Here is an 18,408-nt window from a genome sequence, read left to right on the forward strand (position 1 = left end):
ATCCCCACTACCTCCTTAACATTGGTCTACACTTGCTTCAATTTTAACTGTCTCGAGTTCTGCCTTCGATGTAGTGTAGAATCAGATTGGAGAACCTCAACATTACGGTTATGAGATGGTGGTGGGGGTGAGGGTGGGGCTGGGGCTTGGTCCCTCACACTCTGAGACCTCCTTAATGGAACATCTGGCTCTCTATGTCTCAACCTCCTCCTCCTCCTCTGTGGCTTAGGGTCTTCCTCAACTACTCGAGATGAACTAGCTCCCCTAGCCCTCTATACCTGTCTTTCCTCATCAATATCAAGCTGGGATCTGCTTGCTACAAAAGTCCTCAATTGTTCAGCCTCTTGAGGCATTTGTACATCATCCAAGTTACGTTCCTTAATGTCGTAATCTTACTCCCCCAACTCTGGTAATGACTCAAGACAAGCATCATGGTATTCATCCCTAACTGCCCTCTTCTCCTTCCTCTTCTGCAACCCTCCTTTAAAATGCTCCAACATGCTCCTCTTGATCTCATTGGATACATTAGGGTAGCCCAACACATTCCTGTCCCTACTTGCTAGATGCCACTTTAATCTTGTGGCCCCACCAGACATGATTTTTTTTCTGGCAATAATTACATTGTGACTTCCTCTTATCAACTGATAGGGGTCTCCCATGCAGCCTTGCAATGTCCCCACCTCTATCAGTCATTATACAACACTTAAAATCTTCCTACAAACATTGTTCCAACAAAAAAGATACCCAATTATAAACATATATGCATCCATAATGACTCATAAAAACAATTAAAGATAATTGCAAATTCCCAACAAAGCATTATATTTTTTCCCTATTTAAAAATATTTTTAAAAAAAATTTTAAAAATAATTATTTAATTAATAAACAATGAGTAATTGAGAAACATCACATTAGTTTACAAACATGATTGTAAATGCATTTGTAATACATTCAATAAATTTCTTAAATTTTCAAACCATAATAGACAATTTTTTGTAATTATTTACATTTTTAAAATAATTTCAGAATATATTTAATGAATTTTCGTAATTAAAAAAAATAACAGCAAAAAAAAAAAAAAAAAAAAAAAAAAAAAACTGAGACCATCAAGTTGTAGATCGGCTGATGGTGTTCAACTTAATATATGTTGAACACCGAAGACCAACTATTAACCCCTTTTTTAAAAAAAAAATGTTATAGGTAAATGCATTTTTAAAAACAGAAAATAAAAAAAAAGCATTAACGTGAAAAAAAAAATTCGGCCATCATGAATGCGTAGATTGGGTCCTCCTAAGCAACATATAAAAAATTACATGATTCTACCCTATTTACTAACATATTATATAAAAAAAAAAATGTTTTTTGAGGAAGTTGGGACTTACTTTTTTGGTCCAAGATGCCTTGTGTAGAGAAAGCACTAATTACCCTTAGATTCAAGTTTGGGAGTCAAAAAATGAAAATCTCCATTGTTTCCCCAAGTTTCCCACACTTGGGAGAAAAAAAGCACAAGAGAAGGTCGAAATCTGCTGAAACAGTGAATGGTTTCTGTTTCAAACAACTTAAATCGGACCTTGTTCAACCCAAATGGTCGAATTGGGTCGAAAAGGTCGAAATTTCCCATGTTTCGGTCGAAACATGGGAAACCTAGTCGAAACCTATCGATACCTGGTCGAAACAGGTGATTTTTTAAAATAACCAGAGGTTTTGTTTCGACCCCTGGCGATGCCTGTTTCGCTCTAGTACTCGAATGGAGGAATCAAAGGTACCTCTTCCTTTCTAGCAGACTCCCCCCTGAAGAGGTGCCATAGATGAGTAATAAACCTCTATCTCATGAAACGCTACATCCATGGTAAATAGTATATGTCAGGAGGGTGGGTAACACTTGTATCCGTTCTGAGCAGCAGAGTATCACACAATGATACACCGAAGCCCCTTGGGATCAAGCTTGCCAGGGAGATGATGGTTCTAGGTAAAACAAAAAGAACCAAAAACCTTGGGTGGCACCACAGAGGATCTGGATCCAGTAAGTAGCTCAATTGGACAACAAACTTTCAGAATATGAGATGGCATTCGGTTAATAAGATATACTGTAGTAATAAATGTTTCACTCCAATACAGGGCAGGCACATGCATTTCAAACATAAGGGATCAAACCACCTCTAGCAAGTTTCTATTCTTCATCTCTGCATCTTCATTATGAGAAGGAGAATCTACACAATTGATCTGATGAATAATGCCATAATCTACAAGGTAGGTTTGAAAGGAACCTTCCTTATATTGTGTACCATTATCAGTTCTCAGGACCTTAATTCTAGCATCATTTTGGTTCTTAACCAAAGAGTGAAATTGTTGGAAACAACAAAAGACCTTCATTCTTGTGATGCAACGGATATACCCATGTGAGGCAAGTATGGCAATCAATGAAAGTAACAAACCATTGATAACTAGTTACCAGTCACAGATACATGGTGGGCTTGGGCCCCAAACATCAGACTGGATCAAGTAAAAAGGAATACCTTCTATTATCAGAAATAGAATAAACATTCCGAGTCTGTTTAGCAAACACACATGCATCACAAAAAAGCTGGTTTTGATTACAATGCTAAATTAAAATGGAAATAACTTAGATAGATCCCAAAGGGGGGATTCCCTAAACAATAATGCTAACTCTGAAGCTGTGTAAAGTGCTTGAGTAGGTATAGTTGATGTAGATCAACTATCTAAATAGTAGATGCAGCTACTCACTCTACCATTGCCAATCATTGCTCCCGTTGCCAGCTCTAGAATCAAACAGTGAGCATGCAAAAATGTGACTTTGCGATTCTAATCCTTAGTAATACTAATAGTGGACAAGCTATTAGTAGAAAGCTTAGGAACATGCAACAAAGAGGAATGAGACAGTGATGGAGAGCATTTGAGAGTTCCCATCTCAGTAACTGGTGATAGGGAATTATCAGCTACTCAAACTTGGTTTTACTTGAGGATGGAGAATAGGTGGAGAAAGAACTAGGCGACTGAGTCATGTGATTTGTGGCACATAAATCAATTGTTGGGAACCAATAGATGCACAATGACCACCAAAAGCAATACCTGAATAGGCAGAATGGGATGTAGAGGTGACTAGTAGAGAGGCAACAGCAGCATAGGAAGATGGTGTCTCCATCCTGGGCATCATGTGACGGAGTATAGCTATCTCATCTTGTGAAAAAGAGGAACTGGTGGGAGCTGAAGCATCAGTGGTGTCAGTTATCTCAGACTGATTGGCCTGGGACTGATTGGAATGCCCACGGCCTTGGCTACGACCACAGGTGTTGGCTGGCCTCTGATAAAGTTTCTATCTGGTCTCCCTTGTGTGTCTCTCTTACCACAATAATCACACTTGACAACTGCCTTCTTGGTAGTGGAGGGGGTACTGTTCTTTACAACATCACTAGTAGGCTGAGAAATGGGACCCTGACCAGTGTGTAAGGCAGAGGGTTCCTGTGGGAAAGGTTGAAGCATAACTGTACAACGAATTTCTTCAACCTGAATCAGGGAATACACTTGCTCTAAGGTGGGAAAGGGATAACGGTTAAACACATGAGCCTGATCAAGCCATCCAGGAAATAATATACTCGCAACATTTCCTCATGCTTCCTGAAACCTACAACATCAGTAGCACAAGCAGGCTGATATGTCTCATACTAATCAAGCTCATGCCGCATACCACAAAGTTCAGCATGGTATTGGGACACAGTCATCTCCTTTTGAGTAGCCCCATGGAGTTTCTGTCTCAACTCAAAGCACCGAACAGTATTCCCCACTTTGGAATAGGTTTCCTTAGTTGCTTTCCAAATAAGAGCAGTAGCATCCAACAGTTGGCTGGCAATGGAGGGGGTCATCGAATTTATAAGATAGGACATCACCAAGCAGGTTGTAGCATGCCATTTATCCTGAGAAGCGCCAGCAATAGCAACAGCAACAGCAACAGCAAAGCAACAGCAACAACTGGGCAAGCAATAGCACTAGTGAGGTACCCAGAATAACCTCAGGATTTGAGAGACATGAAACAACATCTGGACCACATTAGATAGTTGCTCCCATCCAACATGATGGAGTTAGTAGGGACCAAACGGTAATCTCCATTGGAACCAAGGTCTTCCCCGTCTGTAAGGGCTGATGTAGTCGAATATTCTAAGGCCATATGTGCTGGTGTCACACCCCACCTTATCTTACCTGAAGGCTGGTGACTTGGGACATAGACTTGTGTCCAAAAAAAATCCAACCAGGTTTTCCGGTGCAGTACTTTAAGATCACAAATTATAAAATGAACTAAAATCAACAAGTATATAAGAGATATTGAGAATTGAGATAATTACAACTGGCGAACCTCTATTGATATTTGATATGTTTACACTTTTTTTAATGAGTGTTCAACCGTCCAATAAATTCTACATATCAGAGTATTATACCATAACTTGTATATACACAAAAGAATCAAAAGGTAAGGATGAGTCCTATCATCCTCAAAGTGCCGCGTAGGTACAACTCTCACAAACACAACCCGGTTTGCGTTCAACTAGTTCTTTGACCCACAACTCATCCCCATACAAAGCTGGCATTCTACTATGGCCTTTGAAGGGATACCTAGATCACCATCTAAAAATACATATAAAATGGGGTGAGCTTCCATGAAGCCCAGTGAGGTTTGGACATGCAAGCAAGCACAAACAAGTATGGATACAAATCATACAACAAATAATATCAACAAGATTAATGAATTTCAAATATGACACAACATAATTGAATCAACCAAGGTTAAATGAATGCAATGACTGGATCCATATTAGGTCTTAGTGCTACTGCAACATAGGATGAGTCCTATCATCCTCAAAGTGCCGCGTAGGAACAGCTCTCACAAACACAACCCGGTTTGCGTTCAACTAGTTCTTTGACCCACAGCTCATCCCCATACAGAGCTGGCACTTCTACTATGGCCTTTGAAGGGATACCTAGATCACCATTTAAAAACAGATATAAAATGGGGTGAGCTTCCATGAAGCCCAGTGAGGTTTGGATATGCAAGCAAGCACAAACAAGTATGGATACAAGAAATAATATCAACATATTAGGTCTTAGTGCTACTGCAACATAGGTTGTATCCTCGGTTACGAAGGTCCCATTATCTGTCTTCTGACGATACAAGCTATTTGTGAGTTAAGAGCATACCGGTGCCCGATATCCAACATCGTTACCAGGTAAGCCCCTGTTAATAATCCCCCATATATACCACAACACCGGTATCCAACATTGTTGAAGCGTATACCACAACACCGGTACCTAACATTGGTGAAGGGTTTGAGATGACACCAGTACCCAACATTGATCCGTCAGATTGTAGGATTTGCCAAAACCTATCCCTTATTGGCAAGGGTTGTAGCACCTAGGTTGTTTTACTAGCCCGATGCAAGCTAATTAATATTTTCTAAGTTCATATTAAGTCTTAGTGCTACTGCAACATAGGTGGTATCCCCAGTCACGAATGTACATTATCGGTCCCCGAGAATACAAGTTAGTTGCGAGTTAGGAGCATATCGGTGACCGGTACCTAACATCGTTACTCAGTAAGCCTTTGTTAATAATCCCCCATATATACCACAACACCGGTATCCAACCTTCGGTGCTGGGTATACCACAACACCGGTATCCAACCTTTGGTGTTGGGTATATCCAACCTTCAGTGAAGGGTTTGTTATGACGCCGGCATCCACCCACCTTGGTCACCAGAAATTCTCCCAACCTTAGTCTATCGGATGGTCGGATTAGCCAATATGTAATCCCCTATTGGCAAGGGTTGTCGCACTAGGGTTGTTCTCCTAGCCCGATACAATCTATCATGTCACATGTCATACAATCTATCATGTCACATGTCACATGTCACATGTCACCTCACAATCATAATCACACACCCCGTGGGAATACAGTTCCAGAACCAAACCTTCGGCTACCCTGTACGCTGTACCCTACACTCACACACCATAGGCATGTAGTACCGGAACCCAACCTTTAGCTACCTGGCATCCCAATCATCCACACACACACACGCTCGGCATGCAGTGTCGGAACCCAACCATCGGCTACCCTGCATCCCATTCACCCACAACACACACACAAACACATCATTACGCATAATCAACATTCACCAATAGTAACAGATTTATATGCAAAATGTTTGTGATCATACGTATGGGTACACATGTTGTAAAATTTCCGTAAAACATACACAACACCCACTCACCTATAGTCTCTACTGATTGCGGAAAGCCAATGGCCTCGTGCCACACTATCCCACTATCAGCCGGTTCTATTCCTAGGAGACATAAGGTTTTTAGGTCAACAGTCATGTATGGGAAGGGTCTTCCCATAGGTCAAATGACCAATAAAAAAGGGCTTATAATTGAGGTGTAAGGTGGTCACCGGTGGATAATCACCGGCTGGTGGTGACCCACCGGTCGATGGATCTGAGAGCTCACAAAATTCCAAAAATGTCTATAGGGTTCACTGGTGAAGCATATTTGGGGTGTTTTCTGCCCAGATTTTCTCCATAGGCTGATTGGGTCTTTTTGAGAGTCTATGTGTGGTTGTTTCCATAATGGGGGTCCATTCCAACTAAAGTTCCCATTTATCCTTTATTGTCTTGTTGACAATTAGGTTTTAGGGTTCTAGGTTTGGTTTACAAGTAGGAGGGCATTCATATACCTCATTTGTTCTAGGGTTAGTAGAATTGGTAGCTTAGGTGGTATAGGAGTACAAGGTTTACTCAACTCCTCATTTTAGAGGTCTAGGTTATCCCAAAATTGGGGATTTCGGTTGGGGCACATACCATAGCTATCAATTTATCGTATTATCACCCTAAATCTTCCACATATATGTATAATCCCATTTCCCCAACATAACATTAGGTTGGGAGGGTTAATTTTAGGGAAATTGGGCAATGTCACCATTCTAGGGTTTGGGTTGCCCAAATTGGGGATTTGAGATGGGGTTCTTTATAGGGGAGATCTACACACCCAATGTGAGCAACCAATCATGCTAGGTTAGGTCTCCCACACCATTTCCCCCATCCAATTTGTAAGTCGGATAGGTGGGTAGAGGGAAATTGGTTAGGGTTTGCTTACTATAACTTAGGTTTTAGAATGGGGGAAGGAGAGAGAGAGAGAGAGAGAGAGAGAACTCACCTTAATTGGGTAGGTGATCTCCCTTGCTTCCCTCTTCTTCCTTCTCCCTTGCTCTTCTTCTTCTCCTTCTCTTGCTCCTAATTTGGTAGGTAGAGAAATGAATGAGTAAGAGGCTCTATTTATAGTAACTTAAGTTACTTAAAGACTATTTGGGAATTAAATGAGTTTTCACTCATTACTGGGTTAATTCCTTAATCGGCACTAGCGGGCCCACCTCGGGGTGACCAAATACATTAATCCACCTCATGGTAGGTTGTTCCAACTATTGGAGGTGGTTTGAGGCACATGGGTGCGAGGGCCCGCGCCCCATGGCCATATAACCCGATTCTAGCTAGTACCCTCATTGGAGGGTGTTCACCGGCTGATGCCCATCCACCGGTGACCATCAGCTAGTGTGGGCTGTTTTGATCCACTTTGGGTGGAACAGGACATGTTGGCTGTGTGGAGTGTTCCTTAGGTGTTGGCAAGTATGTGGGCCCTTTCTTGGTGCATCTAACTACTAGGGTTCGAGTAACTCCCCCTCAATGGCAGAGGACTTACATTGACTTCTTCTTTAGTGGTTTAAATCCCTTCCATACAATGAACTGGACAATCCACAAGTTACTAGTGGTTATCACCTTGGGTGCACCGTGTATCACCTGTGTCTAAAAGTTAAAATTAGCTTGGGGTTTTGGGCATGGATGTAATAGATGGTCTCAAAAGGAATCATGAGCAACTACAAAATTCCAGATCTAACACTTTATAGAGATCTAGGACTGATGCATAGGGTTTGAACCACAAGCAAGACCCCGGGTGTGAAGAAACTCATCATCGAGTACAAAACCCTAAAGTAACCAAAATAGGATAGAAGAAGGAAGCTCTATAGAGGAAAAAGGAGAGAGAGAGAAGGGGGCTAGGTGAGAGACGAGAGGAATAGAATGGAGAGAATCACGAGAGGGAGGTGGCAGCTAGGCTTCCATAAAAGTGAGGGAAACGATGGAGGTGGGAGAAATCGATGGAGGCTTTGGGGTTTTGGGGGAAGGGAACTCAACTGCTCCGATACTATGTTGATTTGGGGAATTGTGACTTGTGTCAATTGACACCAAGCCTCCTTTATTTATAATAGTAGGCTAAGGCTTTTAACACATTACAATAACAAGTATGCCCCTATGGACAGTTCAACCCTTATACCCACATTGCATCTCTTTTAGGATTAAATCCGAGAAAACTTGCAAAAAATTCGTGAAATCTACATTGGTTTTGTGTCTTGATGTGATCCTTGGCAAAGATATTTAAGAGGAGAATGGAGGAAAAAGTTAATTTGGAGTCACTCACCCACCCCATGGTTCTGTGCTTGATCTGGATTTTGATTCACATAGGAACAAGTTTGATCCACCAAGATCCCTCCAAATGAGTCATCTTTATCCGATGCATTTTTGACCGAAGGAATTGGGAAGATGGGATTTCAAGCAAGGTTTTCTCAGGTTTGCAGGTTCGCGGTCTGCTAGGTTTCTTGGCATGTATTAAGTGCCTCAATATGTATTGACCTGCTAGTCGCAGCAGGCATTATATTCGTCTTGCAACCAGGGACGAGCTACTGTGTGGCATGTGCATTATAATATGTCATTATATTAATCACAGATTAGAATGACTGCATTACTGTTGCAATTACCAGAACTCTTAGCGGGAAAAGATTGTTTGTTTCTCTATCACTGTAACTAATACTTGATGCTGGTTTTCCAAATTTGACCCAACATTTATCTACTGCCTTTGGTAATTGGCTAATTGCAGATTGTAGTGTCTCCAGCACTACACCCATGATAATGAGCATTACTGGTATTTCTACGACCATGTCCACTTGTAAAACTACCAAAGATTCTGGTTATGACCAGAAACAAATACCATAGCAGAGTTCTACTTAGTTTCACCTGAAGATGCATGCAAAGAAGTTATAGATGCACTTCGTACAAGAAAGGCATTATGTGAAGATAGAAGTCCATCGCTTGCTAATATATGACCTGTAATTGACTTAATTTTTCTACCTGCAATTTTTTTTTTTTACTATCAATATCATTTGATGTAGGTTGATAAATTTAATTCTTTGGACATACCACAAAGCATTCTGCAGTATTCACTCAAACATAAATCACCCTGCAGCATAACTGATCAAATTCTAGATGCATTCTTATTTTAGGAGTGCATTCTGCATAATGTCCCAGACCTGTTTCACAATATTGTAGAAAACATTGGCATTCTCCATGCTATTCTACATATGGTGGCATTAAAATTAGGATCAGATGATGGAGGTGGTAATTTAGTGTGATACTTGAGTATACGTCTTGCACCCACAAACAACTGCCTGAGTGGGCTGAACCTATAGCAGATAATTGAAACCCTCCACTATAGTGATACGAACTGTTACATTATCATAGTAGTTGAAAGAGGACTCTTAGTTTCTTTGGTATGGCCAATTTTGTTTCACTTTAATGCTTCATAGCTAATCATCAAGACAACTAAAGAGGCACTGAAGCACAGGAGTACCCCCATGCTAACACACAGTCTAAGATAAGTCAGATCTAGAAATATGTGATCTTAAATAAATCTGGATCTGATATTGGTATTGTGAAAACTGAAAAGAACAACCACGAATTCCATCAAACGGAAAAGCGTTTTCAAAATCATACATGGACCGGTTTTGGGTTGTGCTTTTAATCCTGTGCAGATACAATACAGTTACCAAAAATAAAAAGGGTAATAACATAGATCCTTGTTATGGCATCAAAACTCAAAGATTGCATAATCAAAGCAAACTTACAATTAAAAAACTGTTTATATAGGTCAATTACTTATGTTACAGAACTCCCTTTCTGCGATTTGTCTATGAAGAATGGGACAAAATAACACCCACATCAACAAGGAGATTAAGGAGAGGAACTCCCACTACAGAAACCATTAGGTTGTCAAAGTATAGGGTAATAGATACCTGGAGAGTAGAAAGCCAAAAATTGATGAAATGATTATTACCAGGATCAACGTCTTTGATATCATGTTATAGATTATCTGAATAATATGAAAGTGAACTGATGAAGAAAGAAGAGAGAATATAGTGGGAAGAAGAGCAATGTTAGTCTCATCATGTTCACTATTAACATAACCTTTTATTAATAATAATTATAGAGTTGACTTCCTATCAAAAAGATAATTCTCCAAATACCCATGGACAACAATACATGTACTTTATGTAGCTTACAGTTTCCTATAAGGATATGAGTCCAACAAAATCATATAAGAAAAGGGGATGCTGCCTCTTAGAGTTTACTGTGTATGAATGGAGTGAACTGTATATTAAAATGAAATTATGTTGGATTTTCTTGGAATTTCACTTAAAGAGTGTATATTTTTTGCATTACTCTGTAATACAGTTCTATTAATAAAGATCATATATCTCTCTTGTGGATTATAATCCTACTGATTTAGAGTCAATATTCATATCCAGAACACTTTGCAATGGCAGGTACCTTTTGGATATTCAAGGAAAGATGTACTATTGATTGGGGTTGGAGTAACGGTTCTTGGAATTGGATTAAAGAGTGGGTTAGAGGTACCATTGCTTCATCTTGTTTTGCCTTGTATGTGGTTTCTACTGATATTTATTTATTTATGCTTTACAAAAGATGATTGAACACATGAAATATGCTGTCACTGACTCTTACTCATCTACTCTGTGAGGAGGATTAGCCAGGGACTCATGTATGGGAATTAGGGATTGGGTCAGTGCTGCCCAAATTGGTCTAGCTTGGCTACTCTCTTGCAGTGCTTGGCTATTTTTCTGATATGAATCTTTTTTGTTATGACTTTTGAATGGTTACATCTCTGAAAATGATATGCTTAAGCTTTGCCTTTGGGGTTCATTCCTGTTGTAATAATGGGTTTTAGGGAGAGTGTTAGTTGCCAAACGGACCCTAAGGGAATGGTCTCTGTAATTCTCTAGAACTGTCTCTCCATTTTTATTAATAAAGAGGGCTCGTGTCATATTTGACACAAATCATTACCCCATCCAACATGGTATCAGAGTCATAGGATCCAAAACCCTAAGGGCTCTCCCTCTTCTCCATCTCTTTCTCTTGTTTCTCATTCTCTCCCAACGCCTCCTTCATCTGCACCTCCTTCCATCTCTCTTCATCTTAATGTAAGATCGAATCACAAGTGACCCAATTCCAGGTAGGATCTTTAGTAAATTCAATAAAAATTAGATTCAAGGACAAATAGTATGAACAAAATAAAATTAAGAGAATATGGGGAAGAATGGGGGTAGGGAAATGGCTATCTCAGCGTGGGTCTCTCACCCTCAGCTATCTCAGCTGATGATCATCCTTTTTCAGGGAATAATTTTGCAGATAGCAAAAATAAACTTTCATTCAATCACATTCGTGTTCAATGATGTAGCCCCATACAAACTTATATAGAAGACTCAAAACTGACTCAGACACTAAAAAGGAAAGGTCTAACCTAACCTTAACTAATTGGGAAACCTAAATTGACTAGGAAACTGAAATAACAAAGAAAATAGACTTAAAACAAGACTCTAACTAAACTAATGAATTAAATCTCGTTTTCCTGCTTTCTACTAATATTTTAGGCCCATTAAAGTGGCCTATTACAAAGAAATCCCATGGGATCAAAGGCCCAACACATATATAACCCAACCTAATATTTATTTATAATAAAATAAGCCTATTAAGTGACTTATCTGCGTTAATTCTCCACCAACTTAAAAAAAACTCGACCTCGAGTTTTGAACATTAGAACAACCACCTTGGTTTGATGAAGGTTAAGTTGCAATCCATAGTAAAACTCAGGCAATTCTTTGAAGACATGAATGTATTCTAGAATGTGAGGGCCACGATCTTCAAGATACTTCAATGGGATGATGAACTCCACATGCGCCACCTCAACATCGTCGGATGTATCCATAGGGTCATCTACATATGCACCTTCAACCTCTTCAAACTCCAATGCAACATAAAGCTCTTTTGGTTCATCTACCTGGTGGTTCTCAATCGGTTCCATTGATGGTTCAAACACAACTTCAATCTTGAACCCCTTAGGATCTTCCTCTTGGCTGTTCGCAATCATCACAATTGTTGTAGTGTCAAGTTCCTCAGTCTCAACCTCATTGTCCATTGTGGCAACCTTGTTGCTTTCGAATGCTTCAACATAAGTCTGTCTCTTTGATGGGAACATCAATGACTAACTCCTCCTCAACAATAGGAATGGCTAGAATTTCTTTCACACTAACCTCAACTTCAAGTTCAGATGTTTTGATTGGAGGTGTCTCCTTTGGATGCACTTCCTTGTATTGTTACACAAGAACTATACAATCTATCGCTTCTTTTATGGTCTTGTCGCTTGTGGATGGCTTTTGGAAATCTATAGAGGACTTCAAAGGGGAATCTGGTGGAGGGAAGTATATTCTTCGTTCATGTTTAGATAGGTACATGCCTGCCAACTTGTATTGCATCTCTTCCCAAGTCCTAGGCTCACGTCCTTGAGCTCGAAGTTGCCTTTCATGGACTTTCCATTGTATTCGATCACAATCATTTTTCTGGGAACATGCATATTGAAGTCTTTGTGTCTCTGTCAAGTTGTAGTTGTCAAAGTACACATCCAATTCATACACCCATTCAAGGAATTCCCCACGAAAATAACGTGGCTCCATCCTCGATTAGGCTAGGCTCTGATACCAATTAATGTAATATCGAATCACAAGTGACCCAATCCCTGGTAGGATCTTTAGTGAATTCAATAAAAATCAGATTCAGGGATAGATAGTATGAGCAAAACAAAAATAAGAGAATAAAGGGAAGAATGGGGGTAGGGGAATGGCTATCTCAGCCTGGGTCTCTCACCCTTAACTATCTCAGCTGATGATCATCCTTTCTCAAGAAATAATTTTGCAGACAACAAAATTAAACTTTCATTCAATTAAATTCATGTTCAATTTTATAGCCCCATACAAACTTATATAGAAGACTCAAAACTGACTCAAACACTAAAAGGGAAAGGCCTAACCCAATCCTTAACTAATTGGGAAACCTAAATTGACTAGGAAACTGAAATAATAAAGAAAATAGACTCAAAACAAGACTCCAACTAAACTAATTAATTAAATCTCATTTTCCTACTTTCTACCCATATTTTAGGCCCACTAAAGTGGCCTATTACAAGGAAAACCCATGAGGTCAAAGGCGCAACAAATATGTATCCCAACCCAATGCTTAGTTCCAATAAAATAAGCCTATTAAGTGACTTAACTGCATCACACCTGCTTCTCTCTCATGGTGGGAGCTTCTTAAACCACCAAAAGGGTTTCTAGCCTCCATCCATCCTTCCTTCCCCTGGGCTCTCGGACTCTCTTCTACAATGAATTGAGAGACCCAGAGCCTTTTTTCCCCTGAAATCATTTTTACCATTGCCGGATGCTTTTTCCTTGCTTGATGCTCCGATTGTCTTGATGTTTGTTGTGATTGGTGTTCCTTACCCTTGTAATGGTGTATGTACCGATCCATTTTCCATTTGAGGTTTTTGTTCTAGAGCTATCCCCAAAATCGACTTCTCAGGGTTTTATCGTTATCGATTTTTGGGTTTCCTAGCCTCTGGTTTTTTTTACTGCTTTCTCCATCTCCGGCTAGTGTCTATTTCATTTACATAGCCATTTTGAGTAGCAACCATGCCTACAACTCGTTTGGTTCTACTGAAGGAGAGACCACGGATCTTCCTACCTTTCCTCCCTGTGCTATGAAGCTTGATGGCACAAACTACTTTATATGGTCATGCTCGGTTTGTATCTCCATCAAGTCCCATGGCTATTATAGGGACCTCATTGAAACTATGAAGTGTCCGACCGTTGGTCCTGAGATTGACAAGTGGGAGTGGGCCAACTTTCTAATTATGGCCTTCCTTGTCAACTTCATGTTGCCACAACTTTCACATGGCTATCTCCTCCTTGACTCCACTACGAAAATCTAGAAGTCTGTCCAGGATATATATTCCCAGGCGGGGGATGATGCTCAAGTCTTTGAGCTTCGCTTGAAGGTTCGTGATCTGAGGCAAACAATGCTCACTCTGTCACAGTACTACTATAAGTTGCGGATATTGTTGATTGAGCTTGACTTCTATGGGGTGGACGTCCTCCCCTTGCAAATGTCACCAGTTTTTAAAAGTGAGGACAAGATCTGTGTCTACGACTTTCTGGCAGGTTTGAACGTGGAGTTTGATAAGTTGCGGTCCCAGGTTTTGAGTCGTGACCCCTTTCCTACCTTGGATCAAGCTTATGCTATGATCCAACTTCAGGACAGTCGACGTATTGGTGGATCCTCTACCAGGACTCTAGTGAAGTGCTAAAACTGTGGGAAGGAGTGTCACACCAAGGTGCATTGCTGGAAACTTCATAGCCGCCGTGATGATACATCTGGAAAAGGGCGAGGGAAGGGTCGTGCCAGTACTCTTGGGCAGGCCAACCATACTGAGAGTGTCACGACCCAAACCCAAATGTCAGGTGAGATACAGCCCTCACGGGCGCTAATCAAACGATCAATAACATTCACAAAATCACGCATAAAACAAACTTCATCAATTCAAGTCTCAACAAAATTAATCAACCATTGTATAAATCTTAAGTACTCCTATTGGCGGCAATCTAAGGTTTGTCCCAATTAAAATTCAAAATCTTTATTACTAGAGTTTACCTCTAAATGTCATCACTACACCCCTTTAAGAAAATTAAAACAAAAACAGATAAAGAAGTCTTCAAGTCGGCCTTGAATTCTGCTCCAAGCATACCTTCATCTCAATTATTTGTGATGTTAAAATAATGGATTATGCACAACATAGAGCAAACAATCAAACGAAAACAACTGTTAAAATAAGTAGTTTTAGTTTCTCAAACCACACTTTTAATAAAACACCATCATTTAAAAATACCCCTTTTCATCACACTTTAGCTTGCATTGAGGGAAATAAGCTACCCTCGCCCATAATACGAGAGGAAAACTCGGCTCTCACAATCACACGATCACACAATCACACTTTCGTCACCACTCTGTGACTAAATATACACCACTGTGCACAATGGGTACAAGTCCCACAGTTCAACGGGACACCCCTCTTTAGCTCGGTATGGAGCAGTCTATTTCCCTCACACATTTTCTCTTTTCACACTTTCACAAAATCACCTTTCATAAAATCACTTTCTTTAAGAACACAAACATGTGAAAACACAGGTAAAATCTCCACGTAAGAATCAACATCAATACGCATCATACAATAATAGTCATCTTCATCAAATACCAATCACCGCCATAAACTCATGTCACACATAAACACAATTCAAATAAGCATAAGTCAGCACATATCAACGATACAAGCATATCAGACATCATATCATATAATCAAACCACACACCTGTGGTATAATCCCACCATAATCCATTTACCTCAGCCCGCATGTCTCCTACTTCCACCTGCTGGGCTCTGAATGTTCAAGTCAATCACAACCTGCAATTAATTACATCTCCCATTAATCTCCTAGTTCAAAACTAATCCAAAATCCTCATTTCTCCTCAAAAGTGAACCAAAAAAGTCAACTCTCCCAGATGGAGGTCAAACTCTGGGAATCAGTCCCCCTTGACACGTATTATCACCCTTCCGAAGATGAGAATGATCAGTTGAGTGATCTAGGAGTAATTAGAAAAACTCTAATCTCAATGTGTAACTTTCAGATTTCAGTAAATCTGAAATTACTCTCAATCTGTTGGACAGATAATCCCCAAATTCGGATTGAAACCTCCACTAGGACTGCTCTACTAACCCTTAAAGTATGCCCAAAAGTTCACAGTTGGATTTAAAGTAATTAGGGAAATACAAGTTTAGGTCCCTTAATTTTCTCCAATGTCATGGGTTCTTAAATAACAAGCAAATTGAGAATCAGATTCTCTCCCTAAGTGGATTGATTCTCACTCAATGGTAAAAAAATATGGGCCTCCGTATAGCTAGTTTTGAAGACACTTTTATAGATTCAACCAAGAATTGATGTTAGGGACCTTTGTTGGGCCCAAATCAGAATCGATTACCCCCTTGGACAGCTCAAAAAATCCCAAAATCTTTCTTATATATGATTGGCACAATGTCCCAATATTTGGGTGAAGAAAATAATATTAGATTTGGTCCCTATGTAAAGAATCCCACACATATTGATATCAGTCCGATATTGGGTCTTGGAAAGAATATTAGATTTGGGTCACATGGGTCTCAAGTAAAAATCCCATATAAAGAATCATTTTACGATTAGTTTGATTGGGTCCCAAGAAAAACCTTAATGGGTCCCTAGGAAAACCCTAACCCTAAAACAATTAGGGTCCCACAAAAACCCTAAATTATTGGGTGACAAGTCCAACAGGATCATTAATGAATAAAATCAGATTTGATTTGGGTCCCATAATGGGCCCTAAAAGAAGAAACCAATAACTATTTGGTAGTAACCTATTCAAAGCCAACCTTACATCCATCTCTTCCATCTTGTCCTCGCTTCATCTCTTCGAATCTCTTTCGGGTCCGCATTAATCTCCTTAAATCTCGTTTGTTCCTCTTCGGTTTCTCTGAGTTTACCAAAGCTCATCTCCTCGAGTTGACTGGCTTCTCTCCTGGTCTCCTCCCCATCAAGTACTTGGGGTTGCCTCTCATTGCTGTTAGGCTCTCGGCTCATTATTGTGCCCCAATGCTTGATCTCATAAAAAAAAAGGCTACAGCTCTGGAAAGGGAAGCTCCTCTCCTATGCTGGCTGTCTTGAGCTCACCAGATCGGTCCTCCAATCTATGTACCTTTAATAGTCTGGTATCTTTTCCTTCCTTGTTTCAAAATCAAAGCCATCGAATCCTTGCTTTGCTCCTTCATCTAGAACGGGGGGAGAGTCCTCCAAATTCCTCCATCCCATCAGTTGGGGTTCTTTGTGTCTTCCCAAATCTGAAGGATGCCTCGGCCTTAGGAGAATTAGGGATGCTAACACTGCGGGCATTCTTAAGCTTATCTGGAAGATTGCCTTCCAAACATAAGAGCATTTGGGTGTCTTGGGTTTACTCTTATCTCCTCAAAACTGATTCACTCTGGACTTCCAGCCAATCCATTGATGCCTCTTGGGTTGGTGCAACATCCTTAGCTCCAGACCTAAAGCCCTCGAAGCAATCCGTTACACTATTGGCAATGGATCCCCTACCTCCCTTTGGCTCAATCCTTAGCACCCTATTGGTACTCTTCTCTCTGCCGTCAGCCCCAGATCCATCTACTCCTATGGTATTAACTATTCGGCCACTTTCGATTCCATCCTTTGTGAAGGCATTTGGTCCCCTCCTCATTGCCCCGTCTCTCGCCAACATCTGGGCTTCCCTTCTCCCTATCCCTCATGGCCACCGAGGTAGACATGATAGTATCATCTAGAAACCTTCTTCCCTTGGCTCCTTTAGCTCCGCCTTTGCTTAGGATTTTGTCCGCTCCAAGCACCCTGGATCCACTGGCATAATATTATTTAGTTCAAAGGCCACATTCCCTGTCACAGTTTCACCGCTTGGTTTGCTCTCTCCAACTACCTCCTCACCTAAGCTTTTCTGAATTCTAGACACATTCAGGTTCATTCCTCCTATTATCTCTGTTTGAATAGTCCTGAAGATGCAGACCACCTTTTTTTCTCCTGTCCCTTCACCTCTGTTTGGAACAAAGTTCTTAGTCATTGTTGGCCTAGTAGAAGAAGAGTGCTCCCCCTCAGTAGAGAATGGATCTGGGTCGATATGACTTATGCCGCATCTGCCGTTTGTGACACTATCGCCAAGCTTGCCTTCTGCACTACCATAAACCATATTTGGATGGAAAGGAATCTTCGTAGATGGACTACCAACTCTCGTTCCTTTGACAAGATTTGGAATGCCATCTATTTTGATGTCTCCACCAAGATCGCTTCCAGGTTATCCCATACGGTCAGTAACACCCCAAAGAACAGGCTCATTGTTGTTGCCTTAGGTCTCCCCCCCCCCAACATCCTCTCCCCTACCACCTTAGGCCCCTAGGCCTCCCCGACTCTCCTAGCCCCCCTTGGCTTGTTACCTCTAAGCTTGGTTTTGTTTCCCCCCCCTCCCGTCTAGTCGGGTTGTTCTTTCTAGGTTCTC

General features: G+C 40.6%; 1 protein-coding gene across 1 annotated transcript in view; it reads left to right on the forward strand.

The window, feature by feature from the left end:
* The window catches only part of LOC122078124, a 49,081-nt gene that overhangs the window by 12,237 nt on the left and 18,436 nt on the right, over positions 1-18,408 (forward strand). Inside the window, exon 7 of the mRNA XM_042643986.1 lies at positions 10,711-10,797. Coding sequence (XP_042499920.1) covers positions 10,711-10,797 — 87 coding nt within the window. The remainder of the gene's footprint in view (positions 1-10,710; positions 10,798-18,408) is intronic.

This window comes from Macadamia integrifolia, chromosome 5 (assembly GCF_013358625.1).
Source record: "Macadamia integrifolia cultivar HAES 741 chromosome 5, SCU_Mint_v3, whole genome shotgun sequence".
Classification (NCBI taxonomy): Eukaryota; Viridiplantae; Streptophyta; class Magnoliopsida; order Proteales; family Proteaceae; genus Macadamia; species Macadamia integrifolia.